The sequence below is a fragment of the Triturus cristatus genome, chromosome 4_1 (assembly GCF_964204655.1).
Source record: "Triturus cristatus chromosome 4_1, aTriCri1.1, whole genome shotgun sequence".
Lineage (NCBI taxonomy): Eukaryota > Metazoa > Chordata > Amphibia > Caudata > Salamandridae > Triturus > Triturus cristatus.
In genome coordinates, this window is record NC_140585.1 from 37,337,111 (window position 1) to 37,357,919 (window position 20,809).

Genomic DNA, 20,809 nt, shown 5'->3' on the forward strand with positions numbered 1-20,809 from the left:
GCCCATCGAGGCCGTAGGGCGCCATCGCTCAACCCCAAAGAAGCACCGGCTGTAGAAACACCATCACATCAAAGAAAGCAGAAGAAGGAGGAGGGTCCAAACCGTCCACATCTGGCACCAAGAGCCTCCAAAACCCTCAGGAGCAGCCCATCGAGGCCGTAGGGCGCCATCGCTCAACCCCAAAGAAGCATCGGCTGTAGAAACACCATCACATCAAAGAAAGCAGAAGATGGAGGGTCCAAACCTTTCCGTATCTGGCACCAAGAGCCTCCAAAAGCCTCAGGAGCAGCCCATCGAGGCCGTAGAGTGGCATCGCTCAACCCCAAAGAAGCACCGGCTGTAGAAACACCATCACATCAAAGAAGCAGAAGAAGGAGGGTCCAAACCGTCCGCATCTGGCACCAAGAGCCTCCAAAACCCTCAGGAGCAGCCCATCGAGGCCGTAGGGCGGCATCGCTCAACCCCAAAGAAGCACCGGCTGTAGAAACACCATCACATCAAAGAAAGCAGAAGAAGGAGGAGGGTCCAAACCGTCCACATCTGGCACCAAGAGCCTCCAAAAGCCTCAGGAGCAGCCCATCCAGGCCGTAGGGCGGCATCGCTCAACCCCAAAGAAGCACCGGCTGTAGAAACACCATCACATCGAAGAAGCGGAAGAAGGAGGGTGGTCCAAACCGTCCACATCTGGCACCAAGAGCCTCCAAAACCCTCAGGAGCAGCCCATCGAGGCCGTAGGGCGGCATCGCTCAACCCCAAAGAAGCACCGGCTGTAGAAACACCATCACATCAAAGAAAGCAGAAGATGGAGGGTGGTCCAAACCGTCCGCATCTGGCACCAAGAGCCTCCAAACCCCTCAGGAGCAGCCCATCGAGGCCGTAGGGCGGCATCGCTCAACCCCAAAGAAGCACCAGCTGTAGAAACACCATCACATCAAAGAAAGCAGAAGAAGGAGGAGGGTCCAAACCGTCCACATCTGGCACCAAGAGCCTCCAAAACCCTCAGGAGCAGCCCATCGAGGCCGTAGGGCGCCATCGCTCAACCCCAAAGAAGCACCGGCTGTAGAAACACCATCACATCAAAGAAAGCAGAAGAAGGAGGAGGGTCCAAGCCATCCACATCTGGCACCAAGAGCCTCCAAAAGCCTCAGGAGCAGCCCATCAAGGCCGTAGGGCGGCATCGCTCAACCCCAAAGAAGCACCGGCTGTAGAAACACCATCACATCAAAGAAAGCAGAAGAAGGAGGGTCCAAACCTTTCCGTATCTGGCACCAAGAGCCTCCAAAACCCTCAGGAGCAGCCCATCGAGGCCGTAGAGTGGCATCGCTCAACCCCAAAGAAGCACCGGCTGTAGAAACACCATCACATCAAAGAAGCAGAAGAAGGAGGGTCCAAACCGTCCGCATCTGGCACCAAGAGCCTCCAAAACCCTCAGGAGCAGCCCATCGAGGCCGTAGGGTGGCATCGCTCAACCCCAAAGAAGCACCGGCTGTAGAAACACCATCACATCAAAGAAGCAGAAGAAGGAGGGTTCAAACCGTCCGCATCTGGCACCAAGAGCCTCCAAAACCCTCAGGAGCAGCCCATCGAGGCCGTAGGGCGGCATCGCTCAACCCCAAAGAAGCACCGGCTGTAGAAACACCATCACATCAAAGAAAGCAGAAGAAGGAGGAGGGTCCAAACCGTCCACATCTGGCACCAAGAGCCTCCAAAACCCTCAGGAGCAGCCCATCGAGGCCGTAGGGCGCCATCGCTCAACCCCAAAGAAGCACCGGCTGTAGAAACACCATCACATCAAAGAAAGCAGAAGAAGGAGGAGGGTCCAAACCGTCCACATCTGGCACCAAGAGCCTCCAAAACCCTCAGGAGCAGCCCATCGAGGCCGTAGGGCGCCATCGCTCAACCCCAAAGAAGCACCGGCTGTAGAAACACCATCACATCAAAGAAAGCAGAAGATGGAGGGTCCAAACCTTTCCGTATCTGGCACCAAGAGCCTCCAAAAGCCTCAGGAGCAGCCCATCGAGGCCGTAGAGTGGCATCGCTCAACCCCAAAGAAGCACCGGCTGTAGAAACACCATCACATCAAAGAAAGCAGAAGATGGAGGGTCCAAACCTTTCCGTATCTGGCACCAAGAGCCTCCAAAAGCCTCAGGAGCAGCCCATCGAGGCCGTAGAGTGGCATCGCTCAACCCCAAAGAAGCACCGGCTGTAGAAACACCATCACATCAAAGAAGCAGAAGAAGGAGGGTCCAAACCGTCCTCATCTGGCACCAAGAGCCTCCAAAACCCTCAGGAGCAGCCCATCGAGGCCGTAGGGCGGCATCGCTCAACCCCAAAGAAGCACCGGCTGTAGAAACACCATCACATCAAAGAAAGCAGAAGAAGGAGGGTCCAAACCTTTCCGTATCTGGCACCAAGAGCCTCCAAAACCCTCAGGAGCAGCCCATCGAGGCCGTAGAGTGGCATCGCTCAACCCCAAAGAAGCACCGGCTGTAGAAACACCATCACATCAAAGAAGCAGAAGAAGGAGGAGGGTCCAAACCGTCCACATCTGGCACCAAGAGCCTCCAAAACCCTCAGGAGCAGCCCATCGAGGCCGTAGGGCGCCATCGCTCAACCCCAAAGAAGCACCGGCTGTAGAAACACCATCACATCGAAGAAGCGGAAGAAGGAGGGTGGTCCAAACCGTCCACATCTGGCACCAAGAGCCTCCAAAACCCTCAGGAGCAGCCCATCGAGGCCGTAGGGCGGCATCGCTCCACCCCAAAGAAGCACCGGCTGTAGAAACACCATCACATCAAAGAAAGCAGAAGAAGGAGGAGGGTCCAAACCGTCCACATCTGGCACCAAGAGCCTCCAAAACCCTCAGGAGCAGCCCATCGAGGCCGTAGGGCGGCATCGCTCAACCCCAAAGAAGCACCGGCTGTAGAAACACCATCACATCAAAGAAGCAGAAGAAGGAGGGTCCAAACCGTCCACATCTGGCACCAAGAGCCTCCAAAACCCTCAGGAGCAGCCCATCGAGGCCGTAGGGCGGCATCGCTCAACCCCAAAGAAGCACCGGCTGTAGAAACACCATCACATCAAAGAAGCAGAAGAAGGAGGGTCCAAACCATCCGCATCTGGCACCAAGAGCCTCCAAAAGCCTCAGGAGCAGCCCATCGAGGCCGTAGGGTGGCATCGCTCAACCCCAAAGAAGCACCGGCTGTAGAAACACCATCACATCAAAGAAAGCAGAAGATGGAGGGTCCAAACTGTCCACATCTGGCACCAAGAGCCTCCAAAACCCTCAGGAGCAGCCCATCGAGGCCGTAGGGCGCCATCGCTCAACCCCAAAGAAGCACCGGCTGTAGAAACACCATCACATCAAAGAAGCAGAAGAAGGAGGAGGGTCCAAACCGTCCACATCTGGCACCAAGAGCCTCCAAAACCCTCAGGAGCAGCCCATCGAGGCCGTAGGGCGCCATCGCTCAACCCCAAAGAAGCACCGGCTGTAGAAACACCATCACATCAAAGAAAGCAGAAGAAGGAGGAGGGTCCAAACCATCCACATCTGGCACCAAGAGCCTCCAAAACCCTCAGGAGCAGCCCATCGAGGCCGTAGGGCGCCATCGCTCAACCCCAAAGAAGCACCAGCTGTAGAAACACCATCACATCAAAGAAAGCAGAAGATGGAGGGTCCAAACCGTCCGCATCTGGCACCAAGAGCCTCCAAAACCCTCAGGAGCAGCCCATCGAGGCCGTAGGGCGGCATCGCTCAACCCCAAAGAAGCACCGGCTGTAGAAACACCATCACATCAAAGAAGCAGAAGAAGGAGGGTCCAAACCATCCGCATCTGGCACCAAGAGCCTCCAAAAGCCTCAGGAGCAGCCCATCGAGGCCGTAGGGTGGCATCGCTCAACCCCAAAGAAGCACCAGCTGTAGAAACACCATCACATCAAAGAAAGCAGAAGATGGAGGGTCCAAACCGTCCGCATCTGGCACCAAGAGACTCCAAAAGCCTCCGGAGCAGCCCATGGAGGCCGTGGGGCGGCATCGCTCAACCCCAAAGAAGCACCGGCTGTAGAAACACCATCACATCAAAGAAAGCCGAAGAAGGAGGAGGGTCCAAACCGTCCACATCTGGCACCAAGAGCCTCCAAAAGCCTCAGGAGCAGCCCATCGAGGCCGTAGGGCGGCATCGCTCAACCCCAAAGAAGCACCGGCTGTAGAAACACCATCACATCAAAGAAAGCAGAAGAAGGAGGGTCCAAACCGTCCACATCTGGCACCAAGAGCCTCCAAAACCCTCAGGAGCAGCCCATCGAGGCCGTAGGGCGGCATCGCTCAACCCCAAAGAAGCACCGGCTGTAGAAACACCATCACATCAAAGAAAGCAGAAGAAGGAGGGTCCAAACCTTTCCGTATCTGGCACCAAGAGCCTCCAAAACCCTCAGGAGCAGCCCATCGAGGCCGTAGGGCGCCATCGCTCAACCCCAAAGAAGCACCGGCTGTAGAAACACCATCACATCAAAGAAGCAGAAGAAGGAGGGTCCAAACCGTCCACATCTGGCACCAAGAGCCTCCAAAACCCTCAGGAGCAGCCCATCGAGGCCGTAGGGCGGCATCGCACAACCCCAAAGAAGCACCGGCTGTAGAAACACCATCACATCAAAGAAGCAGAAGAAGGAGGGTCCAAACCATCCGCATCTGGCACCAAGAGCCTCCAAAAGCCTCAGGAGCAGCCCATCGAGGCCGTAGGGTGGCATCGCTCAACCCCAAAGAAGCACCGGCTGTAGAAACACCATCACATCAAAGAAGCAGAAGAAGGAGGAGGGTCCAAACCGTCCACATCTGGCACCAAGAGCCTCCAAAACCCTCAGGAGCAGCCCATCGAGGCCGTAGGGCGGCATCGCTCAACCCCAAAGAAGCACCGGCTGTAGAAACACCATCACATCAAAGAAGCAGAAGAAGGAGGGTCCAAACCGTCCGCATCTGGCACCAAGAGCCTCCAAAACCCTCAGGAGCAGCCCATCGAGGCCGTAGGGCGGCATCGCTCAACCCCAAAGAAGCACCGGCTGTAGAAACACCATCACATCAAAGAAAGCAGAAGAAGGAGGAGGGTCCAAACCGTCCACATCTGGCACCAATGGCCTCCAAAAGCCTCAGGAGCAGCCCATCGAGGCCGTAGGGCGCCAACGCTCAACCCCAAAGAAGCACCGGCTGTAGAAACACCATCACATCAAAGAAAGCAGAAGAAGGAGGAGGGTCCAAACCGTCCACATCTGGCACCAAGAGCCTCCAAAACCCTCAGGAGCAGCCCATCGAGGCCATAGGGCGGCATCGCTCAACCCCAAAGAAGCACCGGCTGTAGAAACACCATCACATCAAAGAAGCAGAAGAAGGAGGGTCCAAACCGTCCACGTCTGGCACCAAGAGCCTCCAAAACCCTCAGGAGCAGCCCATCGAGGCCGTAGGGCGGCATCGCTCAACCCCAAAGAAGCACCGGCTGTAGAAACACCATCACATCAAAGAAGCAGAAGAAGGAGGGTCCAAACCATCCGCATCTGGCACCAAGAGCCTCCAAAAGCCTCAGGAGCAGCCCATCGAGGCCGTAGGGTGGCATCGCTCAACCCCAAAGAAGCACCGGCTGTAGAAACACCATCACATCAAAGAAAGCAGAAGATGGAGGGTCCAAACTGTCCACATCTGGCACCAAGAGCCTCCAAAACCCTCAGGAGCAGCCCATCGAGGCCGTAGGGCGCCATCGCTCAACCCCAAAGAAGCACCGGCTGTAGAAACACCATCACATCAAAGAAGCAGAAGAAGGAGGAGGGTCCAAACCGTCCACATCTGGCACCAAGAGCCTCCAAAACCCTCAGGAGCAGCCCATCGAGGCCGTAGGGCGCCATCGCTCAACCCCAAAGAAGCACCGGCTGTAGAAACACCATCACATCAAAGAAAGCAGAAGAAGGAGGAGGGTCCAAACCATCCACATCTGGCACCAAGAGCCTCCAAAACCCTCAGGAGCAGCCCATCGAGGCCGTAGGGCGCCATCGCTCAACCCCAAAGAAGCACCAGCTGTAGAAACACCATCACATCAAAGAAAGCAGAAGATGGAGGGTCCAAACCGTCCGCATCTGGCACCAAGAGCCTCCAAAACCCTCAGGAGCAGCCCATCGAGGCCGTAGGGCGGCATCGCTCAACCCCAAAGAAGCACCGGCTGTAGAAACACCATCACATCAAAGAAGCAGAAGAAGGAGGGTCCAAACCATCCGCATCTGGCACCAAGAGCCTCCAAAAGCCTCAGGAGCAGCCCATCGAGGCCGTAGGGTGGCATCGCTCAACCCCAAAGAAGCACCAGCTGTAGAAACACCATCACATCAAAGAAAGCAGAAGATGGAGGGTCCAAACCGTCCGCATCTGGCACCAAGAGCCTCCAAAAGCCTCCGGAGCAGCCCATGGAGGCCGTGGGGCGGCATCGCTCAACCCCAAAGAAGCACCGGCTGTAGAAACACCATCACATCAAAGAAAGCCGAAGAAGGAGGAGGGTCCAAACCGTCCACATCTGGCACCAAGAGCCTCCAAAAGCCTCAGGAGCAGCCCATCGAGGCCGTAGGGCGGCATCGCTCAACCCCAAAGAAGCACCGGCTGTAGAAACACCATCACATCAAAGAAAGCAGAAGAAGGAGGGTCCAAACCGTCCACATCTGGCACCAAGAGCCTCCAAAACCCTCAGGAGCAGCCCATCGAGGCCGTAGGGCGGCATCGCTCAACCCCAAAGAAGCACCGGCTGTAGAAACACCATCACATCAAAGAAAGCAGAAGAAGGAGGGTCCAAACCTTTCCGTATCTGGCACCAAGAGCCTCCAAAACCCTCAGGAGCAGCCCATCGAGGCCGTAGGGCGCCATCGCTCAACCCCAAAGAAGCACCGGCTGTAGAAACACCATCACATCAAAGAAGCAGAAGAAGGAGGGTCCAAACCGTCCACATCTGGCACCAAGAGCCTCCAAAACCCTCAGGAGCAGCCCATCGAGGCCGTAGGGCGGCATCGCTCAACCCCAAAGAAGCACCGGCTGTAGAAACACCATCACATCAAAGAAGCAGAAGAAGGAGGGTCCAAACCATCCGCATCTGGCACCAAGAGCCTCCAAAAGCCTCAGGAGCAGCCCATCGAGGCCGTAGGGTGGCATCGCTCAACCCCAAAGAAGCACCGGCTGTAGAAACACCATCACATCAAAGAAGCAGAAGAAGGAGGAGGGTCCAAACCGTCCACATCTGGCACCAAGAGCCTCCAAAACCCTCAGGAGCAGCCCATCGAGGCCGTAGGGCGGCATCGCTCAACCCCAAAGAAGCACCGGCTGTAGAAACACCATCACATCAAAGAAGCAGAAGAAGGAGGGTCCAAACCGTCCGCATCTGGCACCAAGAGCCTCCAAAACCCTCAGGAGCAGCCCATCGAGGCCGTAGGGCGGCATCGCTCAACCCCAAAGAAGCACCGGCTGTAGAAACACCATCACATCAAAGAAAGCAGAAGAAGGAGGAGGGTCCAAACCGTCCACATCTGGCACCAATGGCCTCCAAAAGCCTCAGGAGCAGCCCATCGAGGCCGTAGGGCGCCAACGCTCAACCCCAAAGAAGCACCGGCTGTAGAAACACCATCACATCAAAGAAAGCAGAAGAAGGAGGAGGGTCCAAACCGTCCACATCTGGCACCAAGAGCCTCCAAAACCCTCAGGAGCAGCCCATCGAGGCCATAGGGCGGCATCGCTCAACCCCAAAGAAGCACCGGCTGTAGAAACACCATCACATCAAAGAAGCAGAAGAAGGAGGAGGGTCCAAACCGTCCACATCTGGCACCAAGAGCCTCCAAAACCCTCAGGAGCAGCCCATCGAGGCCGTAGGGCGGCATCGCTCAACCCCAAAGAAGCACCGGCTGTAGAAACACCATCACATCAAAGAAAGCAGAAGAAGGAGGAGGGTCCAAACCGTCCACATCTGGCACCAAGAGCCTCCAAAACCCTCAGGAGCAGCCCATCGAGGCCGTAGGGCGGCATCGCTCAACCCCAAAGAAGCACCAGCTGTAGAAACACCATCACATCAAAGAAGCAGAAGAAGGAGGGTCCAAACCATCCGCATCTGGCACCAAGAGCCTCCAAAACCCTCAGGAGCAGCCCATCGAGGCCGTAGGGCGCCATCGCTCAACCCCAAAGAAGCACCAGCTGTAGAAACACCATCACATCAAAGAAAGCAGAAGAAGGAGGGTCCAAACCGTCCACATCTGGCACCAAGAGCCTCCAAAAGCCTCAGGACCAGCCCATCGAGGCCGTAGGGCGCCATCGCTCAACACCAAAGAAGCACCAGCTGTAGAAACACCATCACATCAAAGAAAGCAGAAGAAGGAGGGTCCAAACCGTCCACATCTGGCACCAAGAGCCTCCAAAACCCTCAGGAGCAGCCCATCGAGGCCGTAGGGCGCCATCGCTCAACCCCAAAGAAGCACCGGCTGTAGAAACACCATCACATCAAAGAAGCAGAAGAAGGAGGGTCCAAACCGTCCGCATCTGGCACCAAGAGCCTCCAAAACCCTCAGGAGCAGCCCATCGAGGCCGTAGGGCGCCATCGCTCAACCCCAAAGAAGCACCGGCTGCAGAAACACCATCACATCAAAGAAAGCCGAAGAAGGAGGAGGGTCCAAACCGTCCCCCTGACACCACTAGCCAAAGGAACGCCAGGGCCACAAGACCGACTCCTCGGTAGTCCAGCGTCTACAAGTGTGCAGAATTGGAGCCAAGCTAGCCGGCACCCCTTTATGCAGCAAGCCAAGCCCTTACAGCGAGGGCCACAATCGGCAAGCGGAGGAGCCTTACTGGCCCCCAGTCGCTGGCAGGTTCAGTATGCCGAACAAAAGAAAACCACGCCCCTCAGGCGAGAGGACAAGTGAAGAAGGGCCAACCCAATCACCTCCAGCTGACAACCCCCAGGCCACAGACCAGGAGAGCCCCACTTCCTCCCCACTCCCAGGCCCCCAACCACACACGCATGCATCCCGGATTGAGACCAGGACTGGAGCAAACAAACCCACCAACCGCCCACAGGAAGTGGAAAGCAGCAGCTACCAGCCCAGTACCCTCAGGCATAAGGCAAGACCCATCCTGTGCTTATGGAACCCAGCGAGTCACGAAGACTCGGTGTGCAGGTCAGGCGTCTCTTTACGTAGTTACAGTTCATGTTTCGTAGTTTGCAGCACAGGAGGGCATTTTACATTGTGCAATATACATGCTTAGGTCTTCTCATGATGTGCCATACAGGTACACATGTCTTCACACGCAGCTTGTCTTGTGACCAAGTGTCATAGCTGCCATGTCATGGTTTGCATGCCTCCACTGAAGTTACATATGGTTTCTTTTGAATGGTGCATGCTACAGGCGAATAGTGTCTACACTCTGGGCGCTATTTTCTTGACTGTGTTTAAGACGCTATCCCCGTCACATGTTCCTCTTTCTCCCACTGCAGCTTCCTCTTGGCTCCTGTTCCCTGCCCTCTCCTTGCTGGCGATTGGAGGCATCCTTTTCATCATGACGAACATGCAGGTGTGTGGACATGTCCCACCGTCCTCCGTGATCCACTCATGGCGGTCATTGAACGCGCAGGGCACAGACATGCAAAGGGCATTCAAAAGGGACAAAAAGAAAACGGGAGGGGAGCAAGAGGGTAGAAATTCCATGGTGGCAGGAAAGCCAGGGGGGAGGCATGAGTGACATTACGGGACAGGAGAGGTACAGGGGGGACAGGAGAGGTGCAGGGGGGGGACAGGAGAGGTGCAGGGGGGACAAGAGAGGTACGGGGGACAGGAGAGGTACGGGGGACAGGAGAGGTACGGGGGGGACAGGAGAGGTGCAGGGGGGGGGACAGGAGAGGTGCAGGGGGGACAAGAGAGGTACGGGGGACAGGAGAGATACGGGGGACAGGAGAGGTACGGGGGGGACAGGAGAGGTACAGGGGGGACAGGAGAGGTACAGAGGGGACAAGAGAGCCAGATTGGAGCTATGGGAGGGGCTGGAGCAGTGTAGCGTGAGGGTGGAGGTCAGGAGCAACGTGGGGGGACAGGATAGGAGAAAGGAGGGGAGCATCATGGAGGGGACAAGAGAGCCATGCAGGGGGTAGGAGCTGTGCGATTGGACAGGAGAAGTGTAGAGGGAACTGGAGAGGCATGTGGGGGGAAAGGAGGTGGGGAAGTCATTGAGAGGGCAGGCGAGAGATGCAAGTGGACAGGAAAAGCATGGAAGGAACAGGTTAAACATGAAAAGTACAGGAGTGATAGAAGGGGTCAGGGAAAGGCTAGAGAGGGCAGGATAGACCTGAGGGGGGACAAGACTCATGGGATGGATAGGTGAGGGCATGAGTGATGCGAGGAAGCCGCTGTACCAGGACATGAGCGGTGTATTATCTGCAGAGAGTGTGCAAGAGATGTGAGGTAGGAGAGACGTTTGAGATGCGTGGGCGTTGGAGAAATGGGACAAGAAGAGACATGGGGTGGAGACCTAAGGTGAGGAAGTGCACAGGAGGTGGAGCACTGAATACTGTGAGGCTGTAGGAGAGATGTAAGGGTGAAGGGGGACATGAGAGTGCTGGGTGGGAGCAAAGAGGAGAGGTGCACCCCGAAGATCGCAGATGATGGAATAGAGGTACAAGGACGCATGGAGGGAGGCAAGGGGAGTTGGAAGCAGGGTTGCAGCTACGGGGGGCCTGAGGGGGCCGAGCACCCCCATAAAAATGCCTGTCCCCCCTAAACACAACTGCAAGCGTGTCAAAGATTGCTTTCAGAATCTAAGCTTGCGTTGCAATGCTCACGGGACTAGTGAGGTCGCCTCAGAGGCAGCTGTCCTAAAAACAGAAAACCGGGAAACGGGGCCTCCGTTTTTGCACAGAAGCCTTTGGTTTTTATTGAGGATTTAGGCGGGAGAAAATGCCTGCAGGGAAAGCGCTGCTAGAGCCAGGGCCAGAGGCTTTAGGATGGGAAAGCAGCAACACTAATCATTTTGCAGAGGGTGGAGGGAGGAAGCAGACTTCTCCCGGGAACCTATCCGCGGCAGGATGCAGACTTCTCCCGGGCCCTATCCGCGGGAGGAAGCAGGCTTGTCCCGGGCCCTATCCGCGGGAGGAAGCAGGCTTGTCCCGGGCCCTATCCGCGGGAGGAAGCAGGCTTGTCCCGGGCCCTATCCGCGGGAGGAAGCAGACTTCTCCCGGGTCCTATCCGCGGGAGGAAGCAAAGTTCTCTCGGGCCCTATCCGCGGCAAGAAGCAGACTTCTCCCGGGCCCTATCCGCGGGAGGAAGCAGACTTCTCCCGGGTCCTATCCGCGGGAGGAAGCAGGCTTCTCCCGGGCCCTATCCGCGGGAGGAAGCAGACTTCTCCAGGGCCCTATCCGCGGGAGGAAGCAGACTTCTCCCGGGTCCTATCGGCGGGAGAAAGCAGGCTTCTCCCGGGTCCTATCCACGGGAGGAGGCAGACTTTTCCCGGGCCCTATCCGCGGGAGGAAGCAGAGTTCTCCCGGGCCCTATCCGCGGGAGGAAGCAGAGTTCTCTCGGGCCCTATCCGCGGGAGGAAGCAGAGTTCTCCCGGGCCCTATCCGCGGGAGGAAGCAGAGTTCTCCCGGGCCCTATCCGCGGGAGGAAGCAGAGTTCTCTCGGGCCCTATCCGCGGGAGGAAGCAGAGTTCTCTCGGGCCCTATCCGCGGCAAGAAGCAGACTTCTCCAGGGCCCTATCCGCGGGAGGAAGCAGACTTCTCCCGGGTCCTATCCACGGGAGGAGGCAGACTTTTCCCGGGCCCTATCCGCGGGAGGAAGCAGAGTTCTCCCGGGCCCTATCCGCGGGAGGAAGCAGAGTTCTCCCGGGCCCTATCCGCGGGAGGAAGCAGAGTTCTCTAGGGCCCTATCCGCGGGAGGAAGCAGAGTTCTCCCGGTCCCTATCCGCGGGAGGAAGCAGGCTTCTCCCGGGCCCTATCAAGCAGGCTTCTCCCGGGCCCTATCCGCGGGAGGAAGCAGACTTCTCCCGGGCCCTATCCGCGGGAGGAAGCAGACTTCTCCCGGGCCCTATCCGCGGGAGGAAGCAGACTTCTCCCGGGCCCTATCCGCGGGAGGAAGCAGACTTCTCCCGGGCCCTATCCGCGGGAGGAAGCAGGCTTCTCTCGGGCCCTATCCGCGGGAGGAAGCAGAGTTCTCCCGGGCCCTATCCGCGGGAGGAAGCAGACTTCTCCCGGGCCCTATCCGCGGGAGGAAGCAGACTTCTCCCGGGCCCTATCCGCCCCACCCCCGAGCAGAACAGGAACATTTCTCTTCCGTCTGCAGCTCCTCTTGGGACAGAGGCGCACAAGACACACTGGCCATGAATCCAGTTGAAGATCAGGTCAGGTTTCCGTTCAGTTTTATAGGTTGGTCACCAAATTCAATCCTACGCATTCACGGTGTTCACAGTAGCATTGGTTTATTCACACTCAGCCCGGGGCGCCTGTTGCTTGTGTATGGGGCTGGACAGCGCGGGTCTGTCCTGTGGGGCACTGTACCAGTAGCAGCAGGACTGGTCTGACCGGTCAGTGGGTTGGTTATTTTTGGCTGTTTGTGAGCTGCAGGGCTATTTGTTTTTCTTTTTTTACAGTTGATTAGCACAGCCGTTGCCTGCGGCAAGCACAAATGCACGCGTCTCCCATATCTTGCAAAATATCCACGCAGCGTGTGTCTGCAGGCTCGAAACTAATCGGATTTATACTCTGCGGTTTTCTATCTAATTCCCTAATAAGTCAACATTTGTTTTGCTTTTCGAGCCTATTTTCTGTCGCAGTCCAACCGTGCGGCTGAGAAGGGAGGCAGAGGCCCGGTCTTCTGTGATCCCGCGGCCTCGACACTGTTCACAGAGGACACCGGCCTCGAAGGGAGGCCACGTCTGAGGAAACGAAACTATTTTGCCTTCTCATGAGAGCATTGGGGGGTGCGCTAGGTTATTGTCGGTTATTGTCGTGCCGCAGTGAACATGTTTGTAACCCGATGGCCACTCAAGTCCATCCTGAAGACACGAAGCCACCTGACGTGACCTTTTCTCGTTGAAGAAGGACCCTCCGCCCTCAGTCTTTGAAACGAATGTTTGCTCATTCCAGCCGCTTACCTTCGCATAGAAATACATGTTCTAATGTCTTTATTGGTGTGCAGAACAGGGTTTACGGGATTGGGCTACGGCGTCGAGTGAACTCGATGAAAGACAACTTTGAGTATTTTTGAGAGGGCAGCTATAAGAGTTTGTGGCTAGAGGCGCGCACTGGAGGGGGAGGGACAGCAATGGCCACTTCAGGAAATACAAATGATGGCCTGCCACCAGCACTCATCAGATCTACTGGCGGTGCGAAGGCTGTGCATTGTAGTGATCCAGTGGTTCATACCCCTCACAAGGTGCCAAACGAGGCGCATATTTGTGTCCGCATGTGTCCCCAGATATGAAGGTGTGTTTCTGTGCGGTGGACGTGGGCGAGAAGGCTGTCTTTCTATTCCCAAACTAAGAGACAAACCCTACCCGTTTTGTTGACTCAATCATTTTTAAGCAAAAGGGCCTTTAGTTCTTCTGTCTTCACTTTGACAAAAACCTCCAGTTGAATGTGAATTTATTGGAGAAAAGACCTTTGCGTGACTTCTTGGGTACATCTCCTATTCCAACATGTCGCTGCGTATGGTCATTCGTCCACTTGCACGGCTATCGCTGCCCAGCTCATGGTATGCCTGCTCATGGTATGCCTGCTCATGGTATGCCTGCTCATGGTGTGCCTGCTCATGGTATGCCTGCTCATGGTATGCCTGCTCATGGTATGCCTGCTCATGGTATGCCTGCTCATGGTGTGCCTGCTCATGGTATGCCTGCTCATGGTATGCCTGCTCATGGTATGCCTGCTCATGGTATGCCTGCTCATGGTGTGCCTGCTCATGGTGTGCCTGCTCATGGTGTGCCTGCTCATGGTGTGCCTGCTCATGGTATGCCTGCTCATGGTGTGCCTGCTCATGGTATGCCTGCTCATGGTATGCCTGCTCATGGTATGCCTGCTCATGGTGTGCCTGCTCATGGTATGCCTGCTCATGTTGTGCCTGCTCATGGTGTGCCTGCTCATGGTGTGCCTGCTCATGGTATGCCTGCTCATGGTGTGCCTGCTCATGGTATGCCTGCTCATGGTATGCCTGCTCATGGTGTGCCTGCTCATGGTGTGCCTGCTCATGGTATGCCTGCTCATGGTATGCCTGCTCATGGTATGCCTGCTCATGGTATGCCTGCTCATGGTATGCCTGCTCATGGTGTGCCTGCTCATGGTGTGCCTGCTCATGGTGTGCCTGCTCATGGTGTGCCTGCTCATGGTGTGCCTGCTCATGGTGTGCCTGCTCATGGTATGCCTGCTCATGGTGTGCCTGCTCATGGTATGCCTGCTCATGGAATGCCTGCTCATGGTATGCCTGCTCATGGTGTGCCTGCTCATGGTGTGCCTGCTCATGGTGTGCCTGCTCATGGTGTGCCTGCTCATGGTGTGCCTGCTCATGGTGTGCCTGCTCATGGTGTGCCTGCTCATGGTGTGCCTGCTCATGGTATGCCTGCTCATGGTGTGCCTGCTCATGGTGTGCCTGCTCATGGTGTGCCTGCTCATGGTGTGCCTGCTCATGGTGTGCCTGCTCATGGTATGCCTGCTCATGGTGTGCCTGCTCATGGTGTGCCTGCTCATGGTGTGCCTGCTCATGGTGTGCCTGCTCATGGTGTGCCTGCTCATGGTGTGCCTGCTCATGGTATGCCTGCTCATTGGATGAAGGTGTCATTAAAACCCAAGAAACTTTGTCCGATGATGATGCCCAGAACCCCCCAGTGCCCGGCCTGGCACCGAAGCCTTGCAAGGTGACGGGGGATTCTCTAATACGGCACTGTTCACAGGAATATGCTAACCGGAGAGTCTTTCTCAGCTGTCTCATTCCCTTTCCTGGATGCAGAAATAAACCTGCCTTGCACCGCGATTTGTTTTAGGAGAACCACAGACCTTCTGATGGCAGCGCATATGAGATGCATGTCAGCAGCTCTGAAGCGGAGCCCGGAAGTCATTTTAGAGCCAGGGTTTTTGAATCCTGCTGTCAGTGACCCTGCTATGGCTCAGTAGCGGGGGCATAGCGGAGGCCCCCAGGGTTCCTTGTTTTGGAGGGGGACCACTCACTCTCTAAGGCATGCATTGTGGAATGTGTGCAATGGCATGGAATAAGCAGTAGATATACGCTCAGGGAAACCACTCTGCTCTCCTAAGCAGCCCCAGCAGTGTAAGGGGGGCCCAGCCGTTGAGATGCCCCCCGTTGAGCCCAAGACCAATGACTATCTGTGCAATCTGGGATACTCCGGATTCCTTCGTCACATTCTGCATCATTGTGCCTTATGCCACTGCTCAGTAGTTGTAAATATTTAACAAAATAAACCACCAACGCTGCAGCTAATTGTGAGTGACATCATCGTGTACGCATTTTATTCCATGAATGGAGAAGTGACCGTGGTACCAGTACCACCCAGGCACCCTCCCCTTTTAGCCTGACCCCTCGTGAAGCAGGAAGTGGTCATATGGTAGCAGCTTCCTGTCTGGAGCTGGTAGTTGCAGGGTTGCATTGACATCTGTATTGAAAACCTATCGGAGCGCTCAAGTCAACCTATGAAATACAAATAATTTTTTTTTTTACCATTGAATTCTGTTTCTAGTAGATTGTTGTAGCAGCTTTTCTGTATTCCTTTGCATTCTGGTATTTGTAGTCCTGAATATATAATAAACATCAAACAAAGAATACCTCTAGTTTAAACCAACATCGCACAAATGTGGAATTCTGCAGATTCAGAAAAAATTGCCGTCTGCAATTTATTGGTACTTGTGTTCAAGCCTATTTGGACATGAGTAGGGTGCAGTACATTGTACAATTGTGCATTGTATGTTGCATAATCCTGGCAGCAGGAAAGTTGAGAGTGACTTGGGAAGTAAATATTTTGGGACCTGGCATCTATTGTAAAACAGTTAGCACTGCAAGCTTCACATCCAGCTCATCAACCTCACGAGAGACGGAACCAATGAGAAGCACACTACGCAGCCTGCGAGACCGGCTACTCTCGAATGGTTTACAACTGATCCCATCAACCAGCGTTTACATGCGCAATCATACACGCAGGACACACAGACTTCAATGTATAGCACAACACTAAGCACACTAAATATTAATAAAGACAGACCACACCCACAAGAATAAGCCCTCACGATTACAGCACATAGAAGCCTTGAATACTAAGCATATAGCACACACGTCGCAACACAACCAACAATACATACGTAAAACACACGCACACATCATGCACAGCTATATTTTCAGTTGCACTTTGTCTCGCCCCATAACTGATGCAGGTCCAGAAAGGGCTCCTATCTAAAATCGGTTATTAATACTTCATTGAAAAGTGGGCATTGTTATGGTTTACATACCATACCTCCATTTTCAGTGCACTTCTATTTTCAAAGGATTCAATTAGTAACTAGGTGTGCGCCAATCTTGACCCACAGCCCCAACAGGTCATGGAGAATATCACTTTTGTGCATGTCTTGCACCACACACGGTGGCTAAGACTTTTTTTTTTTAACATCTCTTTATTAACGGTTTCAAGCATGAAAAAAGAGAACATTTTGCAGTATTGTTACTGTAGCTCTGGGACGGGAGCAGTCTTACTTCAAGTAGTGGCTAAGGCGTTTTTAATACTGATAAGTCCAGTCCGCTCTCGTTGAAGATGCACGCAATGGTTGAATCAGCAGTGGCGTAAAAACAGTCGCTCTCCCACCCAACAAAAACTGCCCGTCAGAGCCCTGGATTCTTTTATGCGAGCCATTTCAGAGGAACTGGCTTTCTAGCAAATTTAATTGAACACTAGTCTAGGACTGCAAAATGGAGAGAGGGAGAGCGAGAGAGAGAGTGACTGAAAGAGAGGGAGAGAGAGACAGAGAGAGAGAGAGTGACTGAAAGAGAGAGACTGAGAGAGACGGAGAGAGAGTGAGAGAGAGAGAGAGAGTGTGATGCAGGGGCATGAAGTAATGAAGAGCCATAGTCCTGAAGGATGGAGAGAGGGAGCTAGTGAAGCCTCGAGGAAAAGAGTGAGGCTGGAGTGATGGAAGAAGAATGGGGGTGAAAAGAGGCAGGCCTGGAAGAATGGAAGCTAAATGGAGAGAGATCTGGGAGGATGAGGAGGCCTGGAGGGGTGGAGAGGCACATGGACGGATGCAGAGAGAGGTCTGGAAGACTGGTAGACACATGGAGGGGTAGGGGGGCGGAAAGAATAGAGAGCTGCATGGGGTGTGGAGAAAGGGTTTAAGAGGTGCCCGCAGCGATGGAGAGCGGGTGGAATTAAAGTGGTGGTGGACGGAGTGACGCACTTGCTGTAGAATGTGCTGCTGGGCGTTTCCTTCTCTCTGACCTCAGTCTTCTGACTCCCTCTGCAGGTTGGGAACCTCTTCGGCCAGCACAGGTCCACCATCATCACCCTCTACAACGGGGCCTTCGACTCATCCTCGGCCGTCTTCCTGCTCATCAAGGTAATACTGTGGATTTACTAAGGTGGCTTGTTGCTCCTGCATGCTTCTGCCAGTGCTAAAGTGTGTGTTCACTAGTGAACCCTGATGTGTCGAGGGCAGTTCAGCCATGTCTTGCTACTGGTCTCCTGTGGGGGTGAATAGCCCACAAAGGACCTCACGGTACTGATAGCCGTGCTGTTCTGGGGGGCAGAAGCAGTACTGGCCCGGCATTCGTTTCACTGCATGCTTCTTCCCGTTCTAAATCTGTGTGTTCGCTAGTGAACCCTGGTATGACAGGTGTAGTTTTTGAGCCTCTTGTGTTACTGGTGTCCTGAGGGGGTGAACAGCCGACAGAGGACCTCAGTGATGCCGGAAGTCCTGCTGTTCTGTAGGGGCAGAAGCAGTACTGGCCCGGCATTAGTTGCACTGTGTTGGACTTGGCCCTTTTTGCAGGGTCATCCCCAAACTTTTTGCCTTCCTCCTGCATTTTTTCTGACCTGTTGTTGGCTGTTTTATGACTCTGGGCACTTTACCACTGCTGTTCAGTGCTAAAGTGCATATGCTCTCCCTATGTAAAATGTATATGTTGGTTGGATTCCTTGATTGGCTTATTTGGTTTACTATCAGACCCCATTAAAGTGCACCCGGAGTGCCATGGGGTGTAAATACAAATGCCGCTGGTGGGCTTGCAGCACTGGTTGTGCCACCCACAGAAGCGGCCTGGTAAAATGTGTCTAGGTCTGCCATTGCAGAACCTGCGTGCAGTCTGGTACTGACATGCTGACTGGCAAGTGCACCCACTTGCCAGTCCCTAAACCTTCCCTTAACTTCGTGTTAGTCACCCCTATGGTAGGCCCAAGGGCAGGGTGCATTGTAGCATAAGGTAGGACAAGCCCTGATGTGTGTGGCCTGTCCTAATAGTGAATTACAGCCATTTTCGTTTTTCACTATTGTAAGGCTACCCTGTTCTCATAGGCCAGAATGGGTGGTTAAGATTGTTACATCCTATGATCCTAACAGACCCAGGGAACATGGTAGAAAATCGAATTCTGAACTCAGAATAATAAGTTACACCTTTTAGCAAGGTTTATTTTAATATTCTGCGTTTGCAAATGCCACTTTTAGAAAGTTGGCATTTGCTTGCCTAACCATTTCAGCCCGCCTCTGCGTGATGTGTATCTGCTGTCTGGCTTGCGTGAGTGACAGGGCCGGGGAAACCCAGATGGGCAGGGCTAGGTAGCCTAGTGGTGAATAGGACGATTGACAGGTAGATGGGTGGGAGGAGTACACCTGGACTCTGAATAGGACTGTGCTCTGCCACCACAATGCTGGCTCCGCCCTCTGTGGAGCGTCTGATGGCTCTGCCCTGCACCCTGAAACAAGAAGCCTGCATCCCATCAACAAAGTGCTCCAGAACTGGACTGAACTAGGCAAGGGCCCCCCTGGCCTGAGAGAATAAAGGATTTGTGGTGTAAATGTAGGAGCCCTGCTCCTAAGAAACTAGATCCTGTCCTGCCAAGAAGAAACCTCTGAAGGAACTGGAAAAGCTGCATGGAGGAGTACTGTCCCTGACCTGGGGGATTGGCCTGCAGTGGTTGCCTTGCTGCTGAAGAAGAGGAAGAAAAGACTCAAGGAACTTTTATTTGACTTGTGCTGAGAGATCTCCAAGGGCTTGTGAGCGAGCTTGCCCCCTGAACAAAGTCCCAGGACCAGTGGACTTCACCGCAGTGAGATCGCCTTGGAAGACGGACCGTTTTCCCCACATCTTCGACTCGAACTGCTGAGTACGTCTCGCTGATCGCAGCGTACCCCCTGAAAGCTGGTATCCCGCTGTCCGGCCCGAACAACGTGACTAAGGCCCCTCTATGAGCCGTAGCTCGCACCTCAAAGGAAGGTATCGTCCGGCCTGAGCAACGCGACTAACAGGCTCCCACGAGCCGTAGCTCGCACCGTAACGGAAGGACTGCGAACCGTACTTGCTACAATCCCCTACGAACCGTACTGCCGGCGTACGCTCCTTTCCCCTGCTTTGGAAAGGCTGCGGTGCGTAAGGTAGTTGCGTACGTCTCCCCTGTGCGGAGCGTACTGTTAGCTTGTATCCAGCTCTTCGAATCAAGATGGCCGATCTCATGGTACGGCACTAACGCCGCGACGAACTTTGAACGCACCGTACCTACGCACCGTCCCCTGAAGCCCTGCACGCCCAAGGTCTAACGTACCCTAGTACGCATCGCACCAGGAGGACAACGCACCGTACATCGCACTTGATGTCAGCGCAACATTCGTGACGAACTCACGAAGTAAAGGTAATGTGCCTGTTCGCACTGTAGGGTGTACGCTTCATTCCGAAGCGCCTACAGTGCGTGTGAGACCCGTTCCCAAGCAGTTTTTACCGCGTACGAAGCGTACAGAAAGGAACGAAGCGCACAGAACTTTAAAACTACGCTAAAACCAAGAACTCTTTGTCTAATAAGTATTGTGGGCTGTTTTTACGTTATCTGGTCTTGTGCTAAGTCTAAACTACATATATAAAGTATTATCTTTCTATATCCCAGTGTGGAGTCCATTTGTGAGGTTGTCACTGGGTTACTGTGTGTGTATTCACAAATGCTTAACCTGAACGCTCTGGGATAGGCCTTGTCTGCTCGCGCCAAGCTACCTAGAGGGTAAGCAGGGGTTATTGTTGGAGTGTACCCCCCTACCCTGACTGGAGGAAAGGTTCCCTGCTTGACACAAGTACCTACCTGTGCCAACCAGAGAACCCAGATTCTAACACACTGCATGCTTCTGACTGCTTCATCTGTGTATTCACAAGTGAACCCTGGTGTGACCGGGGCAGTTCAGTGACCTCTTGTTACTGGTCTTTGTGGGGGTAAATAGCCCACAAAGGACCTCACGGTACTGATAGCCCTGCTGTTCTGTAGGGGCAGAAGCAGTACTGGCCCGGCATTAGTTGCACTGCATGCTTCTGACTGCTACATCTGTGTGTTTACAAGCGAACCCTGGTGCAGCAGGTGTAGTTCAGTGACCTCTTGTGTTACTGGTCTCCTGATACTGAAAGCCCTGCTGTCCTGGAGGGGCGGAAGCAGTACTGGCCCAGTGCTAGAAGGTGTGGTGTTTGTTGTTAGGGTTGAAAACAATGTCATTAAAAATGCGAAGACACGTATTTCCATTTCATTTCACTAAGGGCGCGGCCTCCTGCTTTCAAATTAAGAATTTCTCATTATTCTTGTTTACTG

At 54.4% G+C, this 20,809-nt stretch overlaps 1 protein-coding gene across 9 annotated transcripts in view; it reads left to right on the top strand.

The window, feature by feature from the left end:
- Positions 1-20,809, top strand: part of SLC43A3 (solute carrier family 43 member 3) — a 523,038-nt gene that overhangs the window by 388,962 nt on the left and 113,267 nt on the right. For all 9 annotated transcript variants that reach the window (XR_014981069.1, XR_014981068.1, XM_085651424.1 and 6 more), the window contains 2 exons: positions 9,495-9,571; positions 17,499-17,591. Coding sequence is in view for 7 of the 9 variants with exons in the window: in XM_085651424.1 (XP_085507550.1) it covers positions 9,495-9,571; positions 17,499-17,591 (170 nt within the window). In the remaining 2 variants the exon portion in view is untranslated. The remainder of the gene's footprint in view (positions 1-9,494; positions 9,572-17,498; positions 17,592-20,809) is intronic.